The sequence below is a fragment of the Asparagus officinalis genome, chromosome 2 (assembly GCF_001876935.1).
Source record: "Asparagus officinalis chromosome 2, Aspof.V1, whole genome shotgun sequence".
Taxonomy (NCBI): Eukaryota; Viridiplantae; Streptophyta; class Magnoliopsida; order Asparagales; family Asparagaceae; genus Asparagus; species Asparagus officinalis.
In genome coordinates, this window is record NC_033795.1 from 11,084,119 (window position 1) to 11,107,868 (window position 23,750).

The following is a 23,750-nucleotide window of genomic DNA, read 5'->3' on the forward strand; positions in this document are numbered from 1 at the left end:
CTAAACTTCACGGGAGTTCAACTTCCTTGAAGTTTCGGAAGTTTTTTCACAAAAACCGATCTGATTTTAGCGCCAAGGCTGAAACCAGGTCGGTTTTTACAAATAAGTTCAAAATAGATCGTTTTTTGAGATTAAATGTTTAAATAGGGTGGTTTTGAAAATTTGTCCCCAAAATATAACTCGTGGTGTTTAAGGGCAAAAAACTGTACGCTATTTAAGTGCAATTTACCCACCCTCAAAACCCTCGCCTTTTCTCTCTCAACAAAAAATCAATCTCAGAACCCTCTCCCTCGCTCTCCAGATCGGGTGCTCCGCGGTGAGGGATGGAGCAACCGGCGGCGGTGCAGGGCGGTGGCGGCGGGAGGAGGGAGCAGCAGCAGGGGGGATTAGGGCTCACGGGGATCATAAGGATGGCGGTGATGTGGTACTTCGCCATGAAGTTCTTCTCTCCAAAGAAACCCTCGGAGCCTTCTCAGCTCATCAACAATCTCTTTCAAAGGGGCGAGCCCTTGGTTAGTTTATCGCTCAAACCTTAGTTAGGTTTTATCGCTCAAACCTTAGTTAGGTCTGAGATTGATAGCTTATTTTATTACTCAAACCCTAGGCTTTGATCGGATTTATTTTGATTTTGATTTTGTTATTGTTAGATAAGTCTGAGATTGAGATTGAAGGTTATGATGCAAAGCGTGAACCTAATAGAACGAAACTAATAAATAATTCGTGGAAAAAAAAAATTCTGTCACTTACACTTATGGAGTATTGGATTGGATAGAATATCAAAATCAATCTCATTTCTACCAAATACAAAAAATAAGTGGCTTAGAGATTTAAAGCTTCTGTAGAACTGATAACCATTCTATTGCAAAACTCATCAGAAAAAGATATAAAATATGAGAAGAGATCAAGAGTGGAACTAATTATGAGCCTGTATACCACCATGAGAGGAACCTAACAGGCTTACAAGGAAAGAAACAAAGACAGTAACTGCCCCACTAATTGCCTCCTAAGAGGAGATCAAGACTACCCATATTAGCTAGCAACTAAAGAAGACAATTGGTAGAAAATTAAGAGACGAGATATCTAGAGTGGCTGCATTTTGAACTTCAAACCCAGTCAGAAGATACCGCGGGGCAGGCTTATATAGAAGTAAGATGCACCTGCAGCCGTTGAATTGGAAGGTAGTATTGGGTATGGATAAAATCGGATTGGGCTTGCATCAACTACTCCCCTGATGAAATTAAACTTGCTCCAAGGTCGAGCAAAGATTCGATAGAAGTAGCGGGTGGAGTAGTAGCGGAGGCAAGACAAGGCCAGCAGGACTGCAAAGAAGAAGGGCAACTACTTCACTAAAAACCTAAAGCAACAGAATTTATGACTCTAAACTAGAAATAGAACAGTATATCACAAAGATTTAGAATCGTAATTAGAGCAAATGAAGAAATTGAGAGCTCTGCACAAAAAGTCAGGAGAAATAAACACAGAAGCTAAAATCCTAAGTACCCAGCAAAAGATTGGAGCATACAAGTCTTCAAAACCCGAAGGCTTCAGCAAGAGCAATTCAACGTGCCAAACGAGGAGGAAATAGCACGTTAAGGTGAGAATTGAGGATGTAGGCGTGCCATTGACTTATATCAGTGAACATTATTCTGGTGGGTAGTAAATTAATTCTCTGACTGAATAAATGGTGATGACTTTTGATTTTAGGCGTCTTCTTACATTTTCAATAACAATGTGCAGGATACCTTTCTAAGCTTTCTTGAAGTTTCGATTCCTTGTTGTAGATATTCTTTCCAGTATTTTGTTTCATATTTTATCTGCATTTAGCAATTACCAATCATTTCCATACTTGATTTTCTTCTACCAGCATTTTTCGTTTCAATTTCATTGGGTGTTACTTTCGTTGTGTATGAACGAGATTCCAGTGTTGATACATGAGTCTTGCTGTCTTATCTAGGACATGTGGTTATATCTTTCTGAAAAGGATAAATTTAATGACTTCGGCAATGAGAATGCTCTCATATGGCAAGAGACAAATATTCCATATGCAGTTTGGGGACCAAGTAGCAGTCGATCTCTTTCATTGAAATACAAACCATCAGAGGTATCATTAAATATTTTCCTTAACTTTTCTTCCAATTTATAAACAGAAAGTTCTAATTACTTATCCTTTTTTGTTTAATTTTCAATTCATGAAACAATTCACCATTCCAGGCTGTTAAACACAATGGGAGTCTCTATGCTCATGTTTTCTTTGCTCGCTCGGGTTACCCTCCAGATCCTAGTGATCCTGAATATCAGCCAGGAACTACATTTGGAAGAACACATTGTACGATTTATAAATGATGTCAATATAGTTATCTGAATTTTATTTCCAGAACACTTATGACAGTTTTGCAATGTATATTAATTTGGAAAATCTAGTTAAACTTTTGGTTTTCTTGCAGCTGTTGTGGCATACCTGCCCAAGTCAAAAGCAGATAAAAGGAAGAGCTTGCTGGGCAACCAAAAAGGGGATGAAGATGAAGTTTCGGTTACCAAGGTGCTTTTTAACCCCCTCACCTTTCCCTCTATCTGATGCAAATAATTATATTTTTTGCTCTAGGAGGATTGCCTCATTCATCTTATTTCTTCCTGTATTCCTCTGTGAGTTGTGGGTGAACTTTTCTTGGTTCATACAGGTGAAAGAAGATGTACAGGATGAAAGCAAGGATGAGGGTCCTGTAGAATGGGTGTCCTATTGGAAACCAAATATTACAATCAATCTTGTTGATGACTTCACGAGGTGATTCACATCTGCAGTCAAAATAGTTCCTCATTGTTGCAACTGAAAGGCAGTTAGCTAAATAAAATTCATAAAATTTAGTTACTATTCTTTGGATGTTTGCCATTCCTTAGCTCCTTGTTAAAAATTGAGGCACTTGATTGAAGTCTGAATGCCTTTTCGTCTCCAACATTTTAGTTGTATTCACCCTTTTTCACTTTGTACCTATAATTGATCCAGATGCGTATTCTGTTTCACTTAACACAGATATTGCATTTAACATTCTGTACAATACTGACAGAAGCCTCTATATCCATTGCTAGAAAACAAACTTTCAATACAAAATTACAAATGCAGTATTATCTATATCTGCAAACTCTTAATCATCTTTATGTTGTTATAATTTACTTTCCTCTGATTTTATTTTCTAGCACCGACCTAATGGCTCTTCTAATAAGCTTAGATTCAACCGTCACCTAAAGGTTTCTTTAGGTTTATAATGTAAAAACTTTTTCAACAATATGATCTTTCATTTTAAATATTTAAGTATATCACGAGCATACTGGATAATCTATTTAGATGGATGTGCGTGCACCTTGGTTGCTGGAAAATTAAGTAAAATCATTCCCTACCCTATTATATCTTTGTTAAAACTTTTGAAGGTTTTCACAAATTTCATTATGTTTCTTATCTAATTGTCTCTGGTACTTATTTGTTTTCTTCTCATGAAGTCTTCTAAGTCTATTTTTCTGTCTTCTTGCAGCTATCCACATAATGCCATTCCCCCAGTTGTTGCTCCATGTATCCTTGAACTTTATATTTTTATCAATTTACTATGTCATCCTTTTATTTGCTTAGAATTCTGCACATTTTTTATGGTCTGTAGTTATGACTTTGGTTATTGATATAATTTGCTGGCTCTGTAGTTCATGTTTATTATTTCAATATTACTTGTTTACTATGAAAAAATTTTAAATTTCATTTTTATTATAATTGCTTTACGTGCAAATTCCAGTTCTATCCACATTTTTAGTTCAGAAATTAAGATTTCACTATATATTTACTTCTATAACAGGCTTTGCATGAAATTGTTATCAATTTTTTGTGTGTTAATTGTGTTTCTTCTTAAAAGAAGTTGGCGTTGGTGAAACTTTTACATCTTTATTTTCAATCTACATCTATATCTTATGTTTTCCTTTTGATATTTGGGAATCTAACAGTTGATTTATGCAATTTTTCTTACCTCAGCTTTTTTTAAAGGAAAAGGAGGGGGGGGGGGGGGTNGTGGCTTTTCTACTTAGGGCGTGTTTGGTTCACCCTAAATTATTGGAAACAATGCGTTTTTTAAGGATTTGGAACAAAAAGTAGGTTTTTGGCCATTTTAGGATTCCAAAAGTTGGGTTTGTTTCACATTTTTTGAAGAAGAGGTTTCTTGAAAAGAGAGAAAATAGTGACTTTTTTGGACAGCCCATTTCCTATCTTTTGGCTAGGAAATGAGTTAGAAAGCTGACAACTCATTCCAGCTCATCATTTCCTCTCACACTTTTCTTATTATTTGGAAATGAAACAAACTTGAGTTTTGAATATGCTTTCCTATTCTTTACTTTATCATTCCATATCAAACACAAGTTTTGGATTCCTTATATATCCTATTTTTTTTAAAAAATTGGTTTCTTGTCAGGGAATTCATTTCCATAATTTTATGGAAATGAACCAAACAGCCCCTTAGTATCTTTTTGACATATTAAGGAAAGAAACTGGTTGATCATTTTGGAACTCTGACCATGGTTATCTTCCTCTACAACATTTTTTGGGTGATTTATGGTCAATATTCTGAATTGCATATTAGAGTGTCCTCCTTGATTCTAGATATAGACCTGAATGTTGATCCAATCTCGGGGAACTATTATCCCACGATCTTCTTCAATGAGTTCTGGCTTTTGAGGGATAAGCTGATAGCTCTTAATGATACTGTGACCGAGCTGCCGCTCAATTTAGAAGTTGGTCCAATCAGCATGACTAAGTGGCAGCTGTTTTTACAGATTGAGCAGTCCTTCCAGGTTCACCGAAGTTACGGAAGTATGCTTGAAGGCGAGGCTGATGAACTTAAGGTATGAGGTTGCAGTTTAATTTTACCGTAAGTAAATAATTCAGAAAAAAAATGTTAGCTTATGCCAGATTGTGATGTTTAGGAGTCATCTCTAGTTTGACCACCTTTCCTGTCCTTATGCAAATGATTTGGCGATTATAAAACTGTTCAATGTTGTTACCTTTTTGAGCTTGCACGAGTAGCTACTATTTATTTGGAAATGTGTTTCTTTAGCTTAGAACTGTGGACAATTCCATTAGACATATGCTTTTTATGTACAAGCTGAGTTAAACTACATGAGATACTACTTGTAATCTCTCATTTCACTAGTAGCAGGCTGAGTTTTACACAAGGAATGGACCTGTGCTTATACTTGTCTTGTCAAGGCTTAGGCTTTTGAATAGGAAAAGTTTGACAGTACAGTCTTCTATTCTTGTTATCAGCCTTGTATAGTCTATCCATATCTGGAAGTGTCACAGTGGTATGTGTATTCTTAAAGTTCTATGATTCAAAGCAGTACCTAAACATTATGTTTAAAATTTAATTGTCATACAGTCATAGGGCCCATAACCACTTGTCATTCTAAATTATTTTTATTACACACACAGAGACACGCACGCACGCAAGTGCGCACACACACATTGACACACGCATGCACACACACACACATATGCACATATGTAAGCTTTCACACAAACACACGCACACGCACGCACACACACGCGTACACAAACAGATACACAGACACAGATGCACGCGCGTGCGCGCACACACACACATATATGCACATATGTAAGCTTTCACACGCACGCACAGACGGACGCGCACACACACACATATGGCTTTCTAACTTTCGTATAGTAGGCCCATAGCAGCCTATGCTCTATAGTTATTTTGATATATATGGGGAAATATTCACCCAATAGCCTATAGGTTTAAATTTTGATTCTAATTGGCACTTTGGCTTACTGTGAGTTGGGGACAATAGTGTTTGCTTATGAAATTTCAACAGTCTACCTCTTTCTCAGGACCGTTCCTTAGTTTACAGAATTTGTAGGCTCCGCCGCTCCAGAGCTGCAAGTTCTTAGACTGTTTAATTTTGAGTACATATGGTGCCTAAAATGTAATGTAACCTGTACTGCCCTGTGGTAATCCTACACCTATAAGGATTGGGTGGGATATAAATTGAACATTCCCATAAAGCATATTTGCTAGATATTAGTGAACACCATATCTAATTGTTGGAAAGGCTTCTGCAATTAACATTTTCATATGTTTCCCACTACTAGTCTGTATGGTAATGTCTACCAAATAAATATTTTTTCTATATTGGTTGGATTTGGGGGTGTGCTGAGCATGCATTTGAGAACCTTATGGTCAGATGTGCACATAAAGTTAGCAGCAGGATGCTGATGTAATGCTGCTACAGACTATTTATGCTACAATTGATCTGCAACAGCATTGGTCAGGTTGAACTGTTAGTTTGTTCTTCTACACTCGATCATGGTCTTTCCTGATTTTTTAATATGTAGTGTTCTAACTTTGTCCTTTTTATTCTTCTGTACATTTTGCATATACATATCTTCAAACTTGAATCAAGAAGTGAAAGCCTAATGTGGTTTATTTTACTTCACTTTTTTATCAGAGGGTTTTCTTGGAGGGGAATCCTTACCTTCTGGTGGTAACCATGGTCGTGTCACTGCTCCACTCTGTGTTTGATTTCTTGGCATTCAAGAATGGTATGTTAAATGAATGTTCATCATGAGGCTTGAAGGGTGGTTTTTAAATTCAACTTCAATTGTGTGTTATGATTGGAGATTTATCTTGTTTCTTGCAGATATCCAGTTTTGGAATAAGAACAAATCAATGGAAGGATTATCTGCAAAATCGGTTGTTGTGAGCTTTATAAGTCAGCTAACTGGTGGTAACCATGGTCGTGTCACTGCTCCACTCTGTGTTTGATTTCTTGGCATTCAAGAATGGTATGTCAAATGAATATTCATCATGAGGCTTGAAGGGTGGTTTTTAAATTCAACTTCACTTGTGTGTTATTATTGGAGATTTATCTTGTTTCTTGCAGATATCCAGTTTCGGAATAAGAACAAATCAATGGAAGGATTATCTGCAAAATCGGTTGTTGTGAGCTTTATAAGTCAGCTAATTGTTTTCCTTTACCTTCTTGACAACGACACATCTTGGATGATCCTTGCTAGTTCTGGGGTCGGTTGCTGCATTGAATTTTGGAAAATTGGTAAAGCCATGCATATTGAGGTAAGCTATACCTAGCTGAGTTTTCCTAATTGGTGAGAACGAACCACTGCAGTCATAATTAAGTCCTAGGAACTCCAAACAATTTAGGGAATCCTGTTAAACATATTCTAGCAATGTTTAAAAGAGCGGAAGCACAAAGTGAAGTGCTAGACCCTTTGATGAAGCGAGGCATAAGCTTTGAGAGGTGTAAGCTTCATGACTTTAAGTATTTCAATTTTTTAAATTTGTAAAAATTATGAACATATAATATATTCTGGTGTAACAGTTTACAAATGTATACATTCATGTTCTGATTAGTGAATAAGAATTAAATATGTAAAGTACAGATGCAAATCACAATAAACTAAGCTATACGCATAACATATATATTTTATTTACACTCACATGGTCATATTGAAAATACATAGGGGCATTTTAATGTTAGTCAAAAATTCTTTTATATTTTTCTATCTGTCTAAAGCGTGCGCTTCAAAAGAAAAGCGCTTTATGAAGCGCGAATCACACGTTTCAATTATGCTTTAAGCGATGAGGCGTAAGCTTCAATGGATAAATAACTTCACTCTAGAGTTTCAAAGCGTTTAGCCCTCAAAAAGTTTTGAAGTGAGTTTCAAAGCCAGTTTCAAAAAAGCTTTTTCAAACATTGTATTCCAGTGATGGCATCTAAAACATTTGAAATGAAAAAAATTGTCCAAGATATACGTTCAGTGTGCTTGCCTTAGATAAATTTTAACTATGTCACAATAGGTATAGATGCTATTAGCTGTTAGAAGGAACTAAGCTTGTGAAAGATTTCTGATCACAGTTGCTGCTGCAATCTGATCCTTTTTCATGTTATAAAATAAGTTCCCAATAATAGCAAGTATAGGGAACACCTGAATGTTATTATTATTTGAGTTACATTTATTCTTTTACTTTTTTCATAACTAATTGTTGCCAACCATTTTTTTCTCTACTGTTTATGATAAAATTTTGGCCAAATAAAAATAAAAAATTAAGTAGTAAGTATGTCCTTCCATGCTTCATTGGTCTTTTACTCTGATTTTTTTTGGTAATCTTATCAGATCGACAGAAGTGGAAGGATTCCTATGTTAAAATTTAAAGATCGTGAATCATATACAAATAACAAAACCAAGGAGTATGATGATCTTGCAATGAAGTACCTATCATATGTTCTTTTCTTGCTTGTTGCTTGCTCTTCTGTCTATTCCCTCATGTATGAGAAGCACAAAAGCTGGTATTCTTGGATTCTTTCGTCTCTTACAAGCTGTGTGTACATGTTTGGTAAGTCCTCTCTTCTGTTTGCATAAGAACCAAACTGCATCTGTTTGTCGTTTGAATTGGTTCTAAATTCTCTAGCAACCATTCACCTGTTGGAATACCAATGTTTATATGATATTTCATTAGTGGGTGGCGCAAAGGCATTCACCTGTTTTAACAATAGTACTATATTCGAGCACTTACATGCATTATGCTGCTTACAAAATATTTTTAACTATCACCTCGCTTTAGCACTTTTCGAGTCGGCTTAGGGGATGCCCCCCTTCTTCTTCTTCTTCTTTTTTTGGTGCAAGACAACAGGCATGCTTCCCCTCTTCCCCGACTACTGCCCACAATACCCACGTACATGTATCCCCACAAGTCATGATCAACCCTCAGTTGCACAGATGTGTAACCAACTATGCAGGGCCATTTAAAGCTCGAACATTCAGAAATAAAGTGTTACAAAAACTAAAAGTTGCGGTCTTGGCCTCACAAGCACTCTGCCCTTAAGAAGATCATAAAAGCTAATTTAAAAAAAAAAAGAAACGCTCCATGGACCGGAAAACAGAAGAATAGGTAGGAATGTAATGCTAAGTGTCATTGTGACACTTTTAAAAAAATTCTTTGAATTTGAGCCTAAGTGTCATATGATTAATGACACTTTTCATGAAAATTGGAAACAAGCTCTGAAAAATCTTTGTTAAAAAAATGTTACTTGGGGTTCTGACGAGATGGATTTGAGAAAAACATCCTTTGCACGTTTAGGAATATTTCAAAGAGGATACTAATTGCAGCCACACTTGGTCCCTTGAGGTTTGAATGGTATCATCGGTTACTTGGGTATTTGCAAAACAGTACTTGGACAAAATTCACTATGCATTCTGTTCTGTACTTAATCTGAACTCCGAAGTGATTAAACTAATAGCTGGTGATATCATGGATTAACTTGCCTCATGTGTTCATGAAATGAGGAGACTTGTATTTGTTTGTGCCTTTGTGGAGAGGCTTTACAGAAGCCTGTCTCCTTATACATTAAACTAATAGCTGTGATAGCATTTGATTAACTTGCCTCGCGTGTTCGTGAAACGAGGAGTTTTTTTACACTCTTAAGGAGCTTAAATGTGTTTTATGTTGTAGATGCTAAGAAATTGAAGATTTTGGGTACCAAACAGCACGCATAGTTAGTGAACTGTGAAAGAGCGTGGGAGGTTGGCTGAAATTCTATTAATCTAGCTAGGAAAAACTGGAGATGGAGTCTTCGAATCTTGTAATTGTAAAGGATGAATTCTGTATGTGGGGAATAAATCTTTTTTAGTAAGGACATTTTCAATTCTCACCTTCAGTCTCATCTCCAGTTTTGCTGGACCCAAATAATTTCCATCCCATCAATGGAAGAATAAGAATGATTACTTTGAATAATCATATTGATCACTCTGTTTATCTTAACACTATAATATTGCTATAAAGATCTAATTTTTAATGGGAAGAATGAGAATGATTGCTTTGAATAATCATATTGATAACGCTGTTTATCTCAACATAAATATATTACTACGAAGATTTAATTTTCAACTGAATATCTGTTTCCTGTTACTAACTATTGCTATTCTTCCCATGTCTTTCAGGGTTTATCATGATGTGCCCCCAACTATTCATAAACTACAAGATGAAGTCGGTTGCTCATCTTCCATGGAGACAGATGACCTACAAGTTCCTCAACACGATCATCGATGATCTCTTTGCATTTGTCATCAAAATGCCAATGCTTCATCGCCTCTCAGTTTTCCGTGATGGTGGGTTCATGTTTCATTTCTCAATTTCATTATAGCAATAATTTAATGATATTCTTACTAATGGTCTTTTTCTTATCTTTCTTTTTTGGGTGATGATGCAGATGTCATTTTCTTGATATATTTATATCAGAGATGGGTATATCCAGTAGATAAGAAGCGTGTCAATGAGTTTGGGTTTGGAGGTGAAGATGAAGATCAAAGTCTCGTAGCATCCAGTAGATAAGAAGCGTGTCAATGAGTTTGGGTTTGGAGGTGAAGATGAAGATCAAAGTCTCGTAGCATCCAGCTCAGATTCAGCTCAAAAAAGAGTTTGGGTTTGGAGGTGAAGATGAAGATCAAAGTCTCGTAGCATCCAGCTCAGATTCAGCTCAAAAAAGCGAGGAAAGTACGGAAGGTGATAAAAAGACTAACTAAGGTTAGTTCCATTGCTTGGAGATCGCAGAAAGTTGCATTATTTCTGTTGCTATCTCATGAAACTTCAGTCCCATACCTCGGCAAGTACCATCCCTGTCAATGCCTCGAAATTTTATGGGCAAGCTGGATAAGAAATGATCAGGATAAACCTTCTAACCATCCTGTAGTATTACTGGTAAAACTTTATATGGCCCTAGGTATTTATATTTTTAGCAGGTTTGTAATTAGCGATAAATTTTGAATTATTGCTTTCAGAGTGTAAAACAAGTTGCTTTTATATTTATTTTTTTGTCATAGTATAGAAATGCTTATGATGAACTTTGGTTATCCCTTTTCAATTTTAGATCTCTCTAGGGCTCATTGCGTTTGCGCCATGGGTACTGGTATAATTACCAGGAACATGGCTCCGTAGTTTTCTTTTGTTGTTCGGTACGCGGCAAATAGAAGCGCTAAGTGGGACTGCGACAATGTTGCATATAATTTGCTCCGATAATTTGTTACACAGAGAGCGACGATAGTCTGGTTTTTATTTTTCTAGCCTTCTCTACGATTTACTGTAGTACTCATTCTCAGTGATGCATTGTGCAAAATTAAGGCGATTTATTTTAAAGATCTGGTGCTCATTTTCCACACCCCGAAAAAGAGTGTTTCGTAGCTTTTTGTTGGAACCATAACAATATCAGCGTCATGTACATATTGTAGTTGCTTCGTATGAATGTGTTTTTGCAACATATTTCAATAATTAAAGAAGAATTCAACTAATCATTAATATTTTTTTAACAATAAACCATGTAATCTTGTGTGTTTTCAGGGTCTACACAACACGTGAGCTGTTGTGGTTCCAACATTATTTGAGTACCGAGCAACTAATGCTGATAGTATTATGGGTTGATTTTGATAGTATCATACAACCGCAAAAAGAACCCATGCAATTCTCTATCGTGCGAAACACCCTTATGGTTCTATTTGTGCAAACAGATCCCCTACGGTATTTGTCCAAGTGCGAATACACCCCTTCACTAATTTTTTTTAAGAGCATTGCTTCGGTGCTCCCAAATTAACATTTTTTAGCATTTTTAATTTGGAAAAATAATTAAAACTGTCTAGAAAGATGGAAGGGTATTTTTGTCCAACCAATTTACATACTTTCCTAATTATCCACTTCCAAAACTGTTCTTTGTTTCCTCCATCTTTGTCCTCTCTCTTGCTGCGTCAAATCTTTACCGCCAGAGTCATCACCGAACTCCACCCGACCCCTCTCCTCCACCCGTGCCTTCTCACTGACCTTCCGCCCTCTCCTCCGCTCCGAAGACCTGTCCACCTTATCCTTCCTCCTCGAACCCAACCGATCCCCTCCTCTTGTTGCTATTTTTCTTTTTTAATCAATCATTTGCTTTAAGGTGTTTATTATGATCCCGCACTCCGAATTTCGATGATCAATTGTTATGTCATTTTACAAGTTGTTCTATGTATCACTCTGAACTATAAATTTTAGAGAAATAAAAATTATTAAGGAGAAACACAATCAGATGACTGACTCTACGAAAGTATAACATTGATGATATTATCTTTTTCTACAAAAGAAAAAATTAAAAAAGAAATTTTTAATTACCTTACATATTTCCTCCCTCGATGAAATTAGTTGATGTGTTGAATGCCGCTAAATTTTGGAAGAAAAAATTGATATTCTGATAAAAGAAATTATTCAAATTTTGTGGAAGGGAGGCATATATATTATATAAGAAGAAAAAATTGAATAAAGTTTCGTGGTCAATGATCCCAGAGATCTTACATCTGTTTTATAACTTAATCACTTTGTACTAGTTCCTAAATCACCCTTATGGTTAATTTAAAAGTTCTATCTATTTACTAAAATGTCAGTGGAACTCCTTTTAACTAACATATCCTACAATTAAGGATTAGAGAGCTAAATATCCTGTTTCATAATTACATCTCCTGCCATCGGAACTCCCAACTGAATTTTTGGGAGCACCGAAGCGGTCGGCTTTTTTTAATACTATTTTTTGGAGCCAAAATAAATTGGCAACTGCAAGTCTATCCTTACCGGATAGATTTATAAGAGGCCTATCTGCCTCCTTAAAACTTTTTAAAACTCCTTCCAGAGTTTTAAAAAAATAAAATACCGAGGAGATATATTCCTACAAATAGAACTACGTGGGTATGTTCTCAATTAACCCTAATACTGTTTGATGCCCTGGCGCTCCTTCACGTTTGCGCCTCTGATAACATTAGACAGGCGCCAAAAGTGAAGTTAAAAAGGTACAGTTTACAGTTGGTGTTGTGGGGGCCCACAGGCAGGGGCATCTCCAGTGCCCCCACGTTCTCCTTCCTCCCCTGGTGGTTACTTTCTGGTCAAAGACAGAGAGTTGGAGCCAGCTGTTCTCCCCTATTTAAAAAAATGATGATTGGTTTTTAGTTTTTACCGCGCGCAATAAAGGAACGCTTCGTCACGCAACAGCGACGAAAAAGTACTGAGTTCTTGGCTTGGGACCGAGGGAGAACTGAGCTTAAGATGAGGAAAAAAAAGAGAAGTTAAACCTAAAATTAACGAGGCGATTAATCGATTTCAACAGAATTTGTAAAGTAAACGCCAATCGCCAACCCAACAGCTAGTTATAGCTGTTTTAGTTGTATACAATAGGGAAATGGTGGAGGCACATCACCAACTACATATTGGGTCACACTTCCCTGTCTCAGCTACAGTGCACGGGAGCCATATGGAATTATTTTAAAAATTTTATGTAGATCACATACACTGTAGCTGAGAGAGGGGTGTGTCCCAAGATGTGATTGTTGGTGTGCCTGTAGTGCCACCCTATACAATAATGGCTAGAGGCCAGAGCGAGCGACAACAGATAAACATTTTCTTTAAATAGCAACATCGTAATATTCTATTTTATTTTTATACGCAAGTTAATTAAAATTTCGGCAACTAAAATAGATAATACTCTTGCGGCAGATCTATTTATTTACTTCATAAAAAGTGAAGATGCTGCGGTTTTTTTTTTTTTTTTTTTGTTTAGCTTAATTGGAACCGGCTGCCTACTAACGGACTGACGATACGCCTCGCTCCCGGATCCAGAATGCTTTGACCTTATTTACTGGCCTCGAATAAAGCCTTACCAGCTATATAGCCTCCATGCGAAATCAACGTCCCGCCGCCTGACGTTGCGTGGCAGGAGAAGCGTCCGCGCCGTTGATTAGAGCGGACGGTGGGATTGCACCGCAGACGGGGGGATAGGGGTCGCAAAACCGCGTACCCCCTCCCCGTGGGCGCCCGCGACTGCGCACAAGTTGCAGCAGCCGCTTGCACGCATGTTCCCTGTTCGGGGTACGGGCGCTGCTGGTGGCCGGCTGCAGCCATAATACGGAGGCGATGTCCGGCCACTACGCGCGCGTGTGTTCGCACGCGCTGCGGCAGGAGACACGTATCCTAGAGACGTGTGCCCCTCGGCAGCGTCTTGGGCCCACACGCTCGCACTGGTCAGAACCCCTCGTATAACGGCGTAGCCGGGCGGTACAGATTTTGGAGTCTCGTGAAAGGTGAAATTTTCAGATCAACGCACGCATTTTTTTACGTACATCTAAATAAGCTAAACTTGACATATTGGCATATTTTACTCTTGAGTATCAACTAAATATATTTTCTTATTTCGATTATGTATAAGGTACACGGTAATAACAAAGCTTAATTTTTTGACAAAAGCAAAATTTTCGGCGACTAAACATCACGTGACTCGTCACATGTTGTCATGTGATGCTGGTAAGGCTTCTTATTTACGTAGCATGTGATTGACTCATTTCTTTGAGTTGAAAAGAGAGTTTCTGCTTAATTCCTAGTTAGGCTCAAGAGGGTGGTGATCAAATTGTCTGTTTTTCTTCTTCATCTGTAACTTCTATACTACATATAAAAGAGGATTCGGTGCTAATTTTTTTGATTATTTTTACCCCTCTTAAATTTGATCATCCTAACTTTACTTTAAATATTTTATTTATTTAATTTATCTCAAAGTCTCACTTAATGGGTCTTAAATTAAATTAAATTAATTATAAATCATCATAATAATAAGATTTAATTAGTTTTTTAGGCTCTTATAGATTCCATAACTTATTTAATTAAATGCATATGTTATGAATCCAATCAATTAACCACTCTTTCATTTTCCCTTTACATAATATCCCTTTTATTATAAATTACGGCTATCCATTCTCTTCAACCCACTACATCACATATTAAAACTATGTTATATGAAAAAATTGGCAAATGGTTTATAGTGTACATGGCTTGTAGATGTATGTGCATGTGCGTACAATAGATAATATTTGTCAATTGGTTTGTAGACTTAAAGAGTTATTTTTTGGGAAAAATGCTTCCAGCCCCCAAAAGCCAAGTGAACATGCTTCCCACCCCCAGGACTTGGTCAATGGGCGTTTTACCCCTAAAAATAAAGAATCTGTTCTCTGAGCCCCCAAAACACAAAACCCAAGACATTAAAACATGTGAAGACCATAATACCCTTCTCTCTCTCTTTCTTTTTTTATTAAAATATGATGAGGATTATTTTATTATTTTTGTTTTCTCTCTCTCTTTATCATGATGTACCAAGAGGATAGTTAAAATGATTGATGAGGATTATTTTATTATTTTCGTTTTTTATTATTTTGGTTGTTTGTATTGGGAGGTTGTTAAAGTTACGGTTGATTGTTAAGGTTACGGGTTGGTTGTTAAGGTTAAGGGTTTGTTGTTAAGGTTATGAATCCTCTCTCTCTCTCTCTCTTTCTTTTTTTATTAAAATATGATGGGGATTATTTTATTATTTTTGTTTTCTCTCTCTCTTTATCATGATGTACCAAGAGGATAGTTGAAATGATTGATGATGATTATTTTATTATTTTTGTTTTTTATTATTTTGGTTGTTTGTATTGGGAGGTTGTTAAAGTTACGGGTTGATTGTTAAGGTTACGGGTTGGTTGTTAAGGTTAAGTGTTTGTTGTTAAGGTTATGAATCCTCTCTCTCTCTCTCTCTCTCTCTTTCTTTTTTTATTAAAATATGATGGGGATTATTTTATTATTTTTGTTTTCTCTCTCTCTTTATCATGATGTACCAAGAGGATAGTTGAAATGATTGATGAGGATTATTTTATTATTTTCGTTTTTTATTATTTTGGTTGTTTGTATTGGGAGGTTGTTAAAGTTACGGGTTGATTGTTAAGGTTACGGGTTGGTTGTTAGTTGAGGTTTTGTTGTTAAGGTTATGAATTCTCTCTCTCTCTCTCTTTCTTTTTTTATTAAAATATGATGGGGATTATTTTATTATTTTTGTTTTCTCTCTCTCTTTATCATGATGTTCCAAGAGGATAGTTGAAATAATTGATGAGGATTATTTTATTATTTTGGTTGTTTGTATTGGGAGGTTGTTAAAGTTACGGGTTGATTGTTAAGGTTACGGGTTGGTTGTTAAGGTTAAGGGTTTGTTGTTAAGGTTATGAATCCTCTCTCTCTAAAAAGAAAGAGAGAGAGAGAGGATTCATAACCTTAACAACAAACCCTTAACCTTAACAACCAACCCGTAACCTTAACAATCAACCCGTAACTTTAACAACCTCCCAATACAAACAACCAAAATAATAAAAAACGAAAATAATAAAATAATCCTCATCAATCATTTCAACTATCCTCTTGGTACATCATGATAAAGAGAGAGAGAAAACAAAAATAATAAAATAATCCCCATCATATTTTAATAAAAAAAGAAAGAGAGAGAGAGAGGATTCATAACCTTAACAACAAACCCTTAACCTTAACAACCAACCCGTAACCTTAACAATCAACCCGTAACTTTAACAACCTCCCAATACAAACAACCAAAATAATAAAAAACGAAAATAATAAAATAATCCTCATCAATCATTTCAACTATCCTCTTGGTACATCATGATAAAGAGAGAGAGAAAACAAAAATAATAAAATAATCCCCATCATATTTTAATAAAAAAAGAAAGAGAGAGAGAGAGGATTCATAACCTTAACAACAAACCCTTAACCTTAACAACCAACCCGTAACCTTAACAATCAACCCGTAACTTTAACAACCTCCCAATACAAACAACCAAAATAATAAAAAACGAAAATAATAAAATAATCCTCATCAATCATTTCAACTATCCTCTTGGTACATCATGATAAAGAGAGAGAGAAAACAAAAATAATAAAATAATCCCCATCATATTTTAATAAAAAAAGAAAGAGAGAGAGAGGATTCACAACCTTAACAACAAACCCTTAACCTTAACAACCAACCCGTAACCTTAACAATCAAATCCACAACCTTAACAACAAATCCACAACCTTAACAACAAACCCTTAACCTTAACAACCAACCCGTAACCTTAACAATCAACCCGTAACTTTAACAACCTCCCAATACAAACAACCAAAATAATAAAAAACGAAAATAATAAAATAATCCTCATCAATCATTTCAACTATCCTCTTGGTACATCATGATAAAGAGAGAGAGAAAACAAAAATAATAAAATAATCCCCATCATATTTTAATAAAAAAAGAAAGAGAGAGAGAGAGAGGATTCATAACCTTAACAACAAACCCTTAACCTTAACAACCAACCCGTAACCTTAACAATCAACCCGTAACTTTAACAACCTCCCAATACAAACAACCAAAATAATAAAAAACGAAAATAATAAAATAATCCTCATCAATCATTTCAACTATCCTCTTGGTACATCATGATAAAGAGAGAGAGAGAAAAATAATAAAATAATCCTCATCATATTTTAATAAAAAAAGAAAGAGAGAGAAGGGTATTATGGTCTTCACATGTTTTAATGTCTTGGGTTTTGTGTTTTGGGGGCTCAGAGAACAAAATCTTTATTTTTAGGGGTAAAACACTCATTGACCAAGTCTTGGGGGTGGGAAGCACGTTCTCTTGGCTTTTGGGGGCGGGAAGCATTTTTCCCTTATTTTTTTTATGGAGTTTAAGACTATGACTCAAGTTCAATTCATAGCTCTTGATTTGTGCTTTGTGTCTTGAATCCTTGAAACAGAGAAGGATAATAGAGGTTATTATTTAAAAGTCTTGATATTTAAGAGTATGTATAAATTTGGAAACCAAAGATTGCTTTTGGTGTCTATCTTTTTTTGATTGTGTATTAGGTAGGATTCTTATTGATCTTTTAATACTTAGAAAGAATGTATGATCTTATTTTTAGAGTTTATGAAAAGATACTTAAAGACCACCCCTCCCCCCAAAACCCATCGACACAATGTTGTAAAGAGTTTTTGTGCTATTTATCATAGGTTATGCTTTTTCTTTTGAATAGTGGTCATAAGTTGTGCTTTCTTGGTTATTAGATATATTCATGATATAATTCTTAACTAATTACTTGGTTCATGTGCATTTAAGTTTTGAGGTGCTATCAATTTATCCAACACTTTCAATTTTTTTAATCTTTTTGAATTTTTATCTCTATTAAGCATTTTTTATGTTCTTTTGTTAATAATTATGGTGCATCATCTAACTTTGTTTGTCTTCTTTTTTATTAATCAATTATAAGTTCTTTGTTCCTACTAACTTTAGGCTATAAAGAATAACTAATAAAACATATTGGCTATCTATCTTCTATTTATTGTGTAAATCAGATTACACAAACCTATATATGATATATTTGATTGAATTGCAAAAAAATGTTTGATTTCTTATATGCAATCTAGATTAATTTATCTTTTGATTGAGATTCTTTATTGGATTAAAAAATTGACTTATACAATTCCCATGACCTAAGCTATTCAAATAATATCTTTATATCGGTCGTGATTCCATCTTGCTATTATAGTTTTTGTAATTTTATATCCAATAAAAAATTTTGCTATTCCAATAAGATACACAACATTTAATATTAATTTTCTAATTTAGTGGCATTTGTAACTTTTGTGTATGATATATTGAGAATCAATATACCATAAGTAAATATTATATTAGAAGTGCATATTTAAGGTTCAATAATACAGAATGTATTATCTACTAATAATTTTTTAAACCAAGAAATAAATATGTTCTTTGTGATTGGGGCGGTTATCCATGGTGCACGTTAGCAGGCGAATTTTTTTGTGCTAACGTGCTCCCCCGCCAAGTTTTTGATGGCAAGAAAAAAGAGAAACAACAGCAAGAAGATCTTCAGCTTTGGATTAAAAGCATCAGATTTGAGCTTACAATCCTCAGAGACTCAATCGGGTTCAAGTTTTGAAGAAGATGAAGATGGTTATGATTCTGGAATCATGGGATCAACAGGTCCAAGAGGTGAAAAATTGAAGAAATTTATGGAGGAGATACTCAAGTCTGCAAGATCTCTCGAGGTTACTGAGTCTCAAGCAAAATCACAGCAGATAGGTATCCGATCTCATCAGTTGATTTCAAGAAGTGAAAATTCTCAACAACAGATGAGTTCACAGATGAGATCAAGAAATGAAAAGCTAGAATCAAAAGGTGAAAAGATGCCGGAATCCATTGAGATGCTTAGTTCTGCAAATTCTCCTGTGATGCAGATGAATTCACAGCTGAGATAAGGAAATGAAAAGCTAAAGGAATACATTGATGATCCCAGGCCTGCAAATACTCTGGAGGTTCCTAGTTTTCTGACAACTCCTCTTTCGATCAGATCTCATCAGTCTAGTAAGTCTCTGGTCTCTAATTCTAATGGAGGTAGCAGCTCTAATAGTTTTGCTTGGGCTAATGATGAAATCTTGGAGGTTGAAGATCATCTTATGTCCTCAGGTTTAGCTAACAAGAAAAGTTCAGAGCAATTAATTTCTAATCCAATTGTTAATTCTTCTTTGACTAAAATTGATGGAAATAAATCCCTAAGGAATTCTGTTGAAGGCAAATCCATGATTGATAGTGATTTTCCCCCTTTAAATCCTTCAAAATCTGGATTTCCGCCTCTAAATCCGGATCAAAATGAAAAGAAAAGCTGGACTAGCCTCTTTGCTGACAATAGAAAGGCTGGTAATGGTATGATATTGGATTTTGTTCCACCAACTTCTAAAGAAGCAGTTATTTTTGAGGAAGAAGAGTGGAATGAAGGAATCCATATATGAGATTTTTCTCTTATTGGCCAAGTCCTGGGAATCAGTGTCAAATTCAAAGCTATGGAGAGTTTTGTTAAGAAAGTATGGGCTCCTGTAGCTAATCCTGAAATCTTGCTTCTAAAATCTAGCTTGTTCTTGTTTAAATTCAATAGCAAAGAGGAAATGGAAGAAATCATGGACAATGGTCCTTGGTTCTTTGGATCAAGACCTCTCCTACTTAAGCAATGGTCTAATGAGGAAGATGTTGAAAAGAGTTTTGAAAACAAATATCCTGTATGGATCCAATTGCCAGGTTTGAGACTAAATCTGTGGAATGCTAAAAGTCTTAGTAAAATTTCTAGTGTTATTGGCAAGCCAATCACAACAGATAAATTGACAGCTAATAGGCAAAGATTAGCCTATGCAAGGATCCTTGTTGAAATAAATATGCCTTCATCTCTCCCAGACCATATTCTTATATAGGGGCCAAATGGAAAATTGATTAAGCAATTGGTATACTATGAGCTAAAGCCTAAATGGTGTGAAATATGCAAGCAGATTGGGCATGATACAAAGAATTGCAAGAGGCAAATTAATACACAAAGATGGGTTCCAAAAAAGGCTCCTGCAGTAAATGTTTCTGCTCAGAATGTTACTGTCAGTGCCCAACAACCTGTTCTACAAAATCAACAGAAGCCTGATCAAGATGAAACAGTCAAGGTTGCTGTGAATTCCTTAGATGGAGAAAACTCTGTGCAAAATGTTCATATTAATCAAAAGGATATGTATGATACACTGAACATAGGAAAATTTTCAGCTGGAAAAGACACTGTGCATGTTGTGCACGTTTTACAATCTGATTCTGGAGTTAATGCACATACTGGAAATCCTTGGCTGAAAAAAGCAAATGGGAAAAGGAACTCATTCTCCCCTTTGGCTGGAATGATGTGTGATCTTGATCCCTCTACAATGGATGGGGGGGACAATCTATATGAATTTATCCTTTTGGAATATTAGGGGATTAAACAAGTCCCCTAAACAACATCTGGTCAGGCAACATATTGTACAGAATCACCTCTCTTTCATTGCATTACTTGAAACAAAAATCAATAAGGTAAATTTACCAGCTATCACAAAAAAAATTGCCATCAATTGGAAATGAATATCTAATGTGACAGAAACAGACAAGGCCAGAATTCTGATATTATGGGATCCTGATATATGGAATATCCAAGTTGACTTTACTTCTTCTCAGCATATTACTTGTTCTGTCAATTCTATAGATGGAAGGATAAACTGCATTATCTCTTCAATCTATGGCCTCAACCATCAGGAATCTAGGAAAATCCTATGGACAGATCTCCTTCAAATGCATCAAAAAGCTGGAAACACCCCATGGCTTCTTTGTGGGGACTTCAACACAATGATCAATGCTGATGAAAAAATAGGAGGAATAGCTCTTACTGATGCAGATACTCATGATTTCAATTCTTTCATTGATAATAGTAATTTCCAGCACCTAAATACTCTGGGCTGTTTCTTTACCTGGAGCAACAAACAGGATCAAAACTCTAGAATCTGGTGCAGACTTGACAGGGCACTTGTAAATGAATCATGGATTGACAAATATAACTCTAGTCATGTGGAATATCTTCTGCCAACCTCCTCAGATCACTCCCCAGCTTTGATCAAAATATATGAAGAGGAAAAGCAAGGGAAAAAACCTTTTAAGTTCTTTAATATGTGGACTAAGCACAGCAGCTATCTACACACAGTTAACTCTATATGGCAACTGAAGGTAAAAGGCTACACTATGTTTTCAGTTGTTACAAAGCTCAAGCTTTTGAGAGGTGCTCTAAAGGATTTGAACAGAAAACATTTTCTTAGGGGTGTGGGTTAGCTGCTGCCGACCCGCACTAGCGTGGGCCAGCTACCGCTGTCCTGCGTTGGCGTGGGAAATTTGGCATTGGCTGAACTCTTTGGCACTTTGCGATTTTTCAGGATTTGTATTGTCTGCCGTTTTACGTATCTGGTCGTCCTATTGACTTGTATGCTTCACTAACTTGCTTCATACGCTCGTTAGCTTCTTTACGACACTTGGATCTGACCGTCCAGCGTGGCGGGTACTTGGAGCTGACCGACAAGTGTGGCGGGTACTTGGAGCTGACCGACAAGCGTGTGAGCCATCCAGGTAATCTTTCTTGACTCGGATGATGACGTTTATCGTCTTCTCTTCGTCTCGAGCTATGTGCGGATATCTATAGATATTTTTAGACGTCTACTAATTGAAGGCTTTTTATAGCCTCTCAAACTAACCAAAACCCATAAAAAACGAGTCTGGAAAAACTAGTCGTTATACTGCTATCGGTCGACTGATGCACTGTTCAGTAGATTGATGAGTTGACCGTTGGTTGATTCTGGAAAACCATTGGTCAACTGATGCAAGCTATTGGTCGATAGAAAATACTATTCAGTCGACTGATAGAGATCGGTTGACTGAGTAGAAACTTTTTAGCAATTGCAGAGCAGTTCATCGGTCGACTGATACAAGCCATCGGTCGACTGAAAATACTGTTCAGTCGACTGATAGAGATCAGTCGACTGAGCAGAAATTTTTTAGCAATTGAAGAGCAGTTCATCGGTCGACTGATGAACAGTGTTGGTCGACCAAAAAACGTGCACAACCTAGTTTTGAACACTAAATCTAATTTTTAAAGGTGTATTAAAAATATCAAATAAATTCTAAAAATTATGAAACTTAGGAAAATATTTATATGCATGAATATAAACATGTTAGAAAAGAGATTTTTGAAATATCATTTCCCGTTTATGAAAACTCATCATTTTGCAAAATCTCAAAAATACGAGTTCATTTAAACACTTGATTTTGACAAAACGATTTCAACACATTTGGAGATTCTTTTGAATGGATTAACAGACTTTGTAAAAGATATAAAATGTTAACGTTAAGTCAATAATTCAAAGGTTCGATATTTTCTTAAAAACACTCATATTACGCTAAAACGAGAAATATCGTGTGTGTATAAGAATTGAGCTCTAAGCATAACATACGAAGTATAATTCCTTAAACTAATATACCCAAGTTGATGTGCATGAAGCTTGATCTTGAATCTTGGACTTCAATTGCGTCGGCCTCATTCAAAATATCGTCATTACGGCATAAATCCTTTCAACCTGAATGTACATTTGAGAAAAAAATTACTAGAAAACATAATTATAAATTATTTGTAAATCATCAAAACTAGATTAGAAAGTAAGCTTATAAACATGAGTCCTAACATGTGTGGCATACTAGTAGAATTAAACTTCGGTTGGGCGATTAAAATTTTGTTAGAGGAATCTCTGTAATGTGGGAAAATAGTTCTCTCCCTCACATGATAGAGGATAGAGAATAGAGGGAAAAGAGAGAAGCAGAAAGAGTTAGATTTTTTTTATAATGGTTGTTAATGATCCTCCTTAACATTTACCATGTAAGTCCAATTAGGTCATGTAAGATGCACATGACAAGGCACGTGAGGTGATTTGACCGTACATTTTTTTGACTAAAAAATAGGCCTTTTTGTCACCATGACCCAGATAAGTTAAATCGTCATTGAGTAAGAAAATATACTAAATTGGTATTTAAAGTTAATAAAATATAGCAATATTCCAATACTTTAGCCATCTAAATTATGATCTATAATGTATGTTAAATTCATTGGATTATAATTTATTTTCAATAGTAGAGTGTTTAGCAAATGAATGTATTATAATCTTTTATTCTTTTTGAAATGACAAAAAATGGCATGACTCTAAATGATAGAGATACATATGGGGAGTGAAATTTTGTGAAATGATGAGGGTTATAACTGTCTTTTACACGGTCAAACATTATGACATATAATCCAACAAAAAATAAGTCAAGGTAGCACAACCTTTTTTTTTGTAAGCTAAAATAAGCGACTTATAAAAAAAATCTCAAAGTAAATTATAATCCATTTTTGTGACTTATAATGAGCGTCATACTTGCCAAATATTCTCTTATATAATTA

The 23,750-nt window shown here is 35.6% G+C and overlaps 2 protein-coding genes across 3 annotated transcripts; both read left to right on the forward strand.

The window, feature by feature from the left end:
* LOC109830245 (cleft lip and palate transmembrane protein 1 homolog) lies at positions 238-10,887 on the forward strand. Of its 2 annotated transcripts, none has more exons than XM_020397457.1 (14): positions 238-512; positions 1,955-2,101; positions 2,212-2,326; positions 2,445-2,539; positions 2,679-2,782; positions 3,525-3,562; positions 4,637-4,872; positions 6,496-6,589; positions 6,688-6,729; positions 6,973-7,121; positions 8,183-8,402; positions 10,007-10,174; positions 10,276-10,356; positions 10,497-10,887. In XM_020397457.1, the coding sequence occupies exons 1-14, from the start codon at positions 324-326 to the stop codon at positions 10,586-10,588; spliced, it is 1,770 nt and encodes a 589-aa protein (XP_020253046.1). In that variant the 5' UTR covers positions 238-323; the 3' UTR covers positions 10,589-10,887. The 2 variants fall into 2 exon arrangements, with proteins under 2 accessions (XP_020253046.1, XP_020253047.1); XM_020397458.1 differs by lacking the exon at positions 6,688-6,729 and adding an exon at positions 6,772-6,832 and having other exon boundaries at positions 6,496-6,528; positions 6,931-7,121.
* LOC109830821 lies at positions 19,780-21,903 on the forward strand. The gene is made up of 5 exons (XM_020398183.1): positions 19,780-20,133; positions 20,182-20,645; positions 20,752-20,812; positions 20,954-21,496; positions 21,700-21,903. The coding sequence occupies exons 1-5, from the start codon at positions 19,780-19,782 to the stop codon at positions 21,901-21,903; spliced, it is 1,626 nt and encodes a 541-aa protein (XP_020253772.1).

Bases quoted from the DNA above. Each gene is read 5' to 3' on its own strand.
- LOC109830821 (XM_020398183.1), top strand. From the start codon at position 19,780: ATGGAGAGTTTTGTTAAGAAAGTATGGGCTCCTGTAGCTAATCCTGAA. The intron at 20,134-20,181 runs GTTGAAATAAAT...ATTCTTATATAG, and splicing joins TAGCCTATGCAAGGATCCTT to GGGCCAAATGGAAAATTGAT. The intron at 21,497-21,699 runs GTAAAAGGCTAC...GCGATTTTTCAG, and splicing joins ACTCTATATGGCAACTGAAG to GATTTGTATTGTCTGCCGTT.
- LOC109830245 (XM_020397457.1), top strand. From the start codon at position 324: ATGGAGCAACCGGCGGCGGTGCAGGGCGGTGGCGGCGGGAGGAGGGAG. The intron at 2,327-2,444 runs GTACGATTTATA...GTTTTCTTGCAG, and splicing joins TACATTTGGAAGAACACATT to CTGTTGTGGCATACCTGCCC. The intron at 10,357-10,496 runs GTGAAGATGAAG...TTGGGTTTGGAG, and splicing joins CAATGAGTTTGGGTTTGGAG to GTGAAGATGAAGATCAAAGT.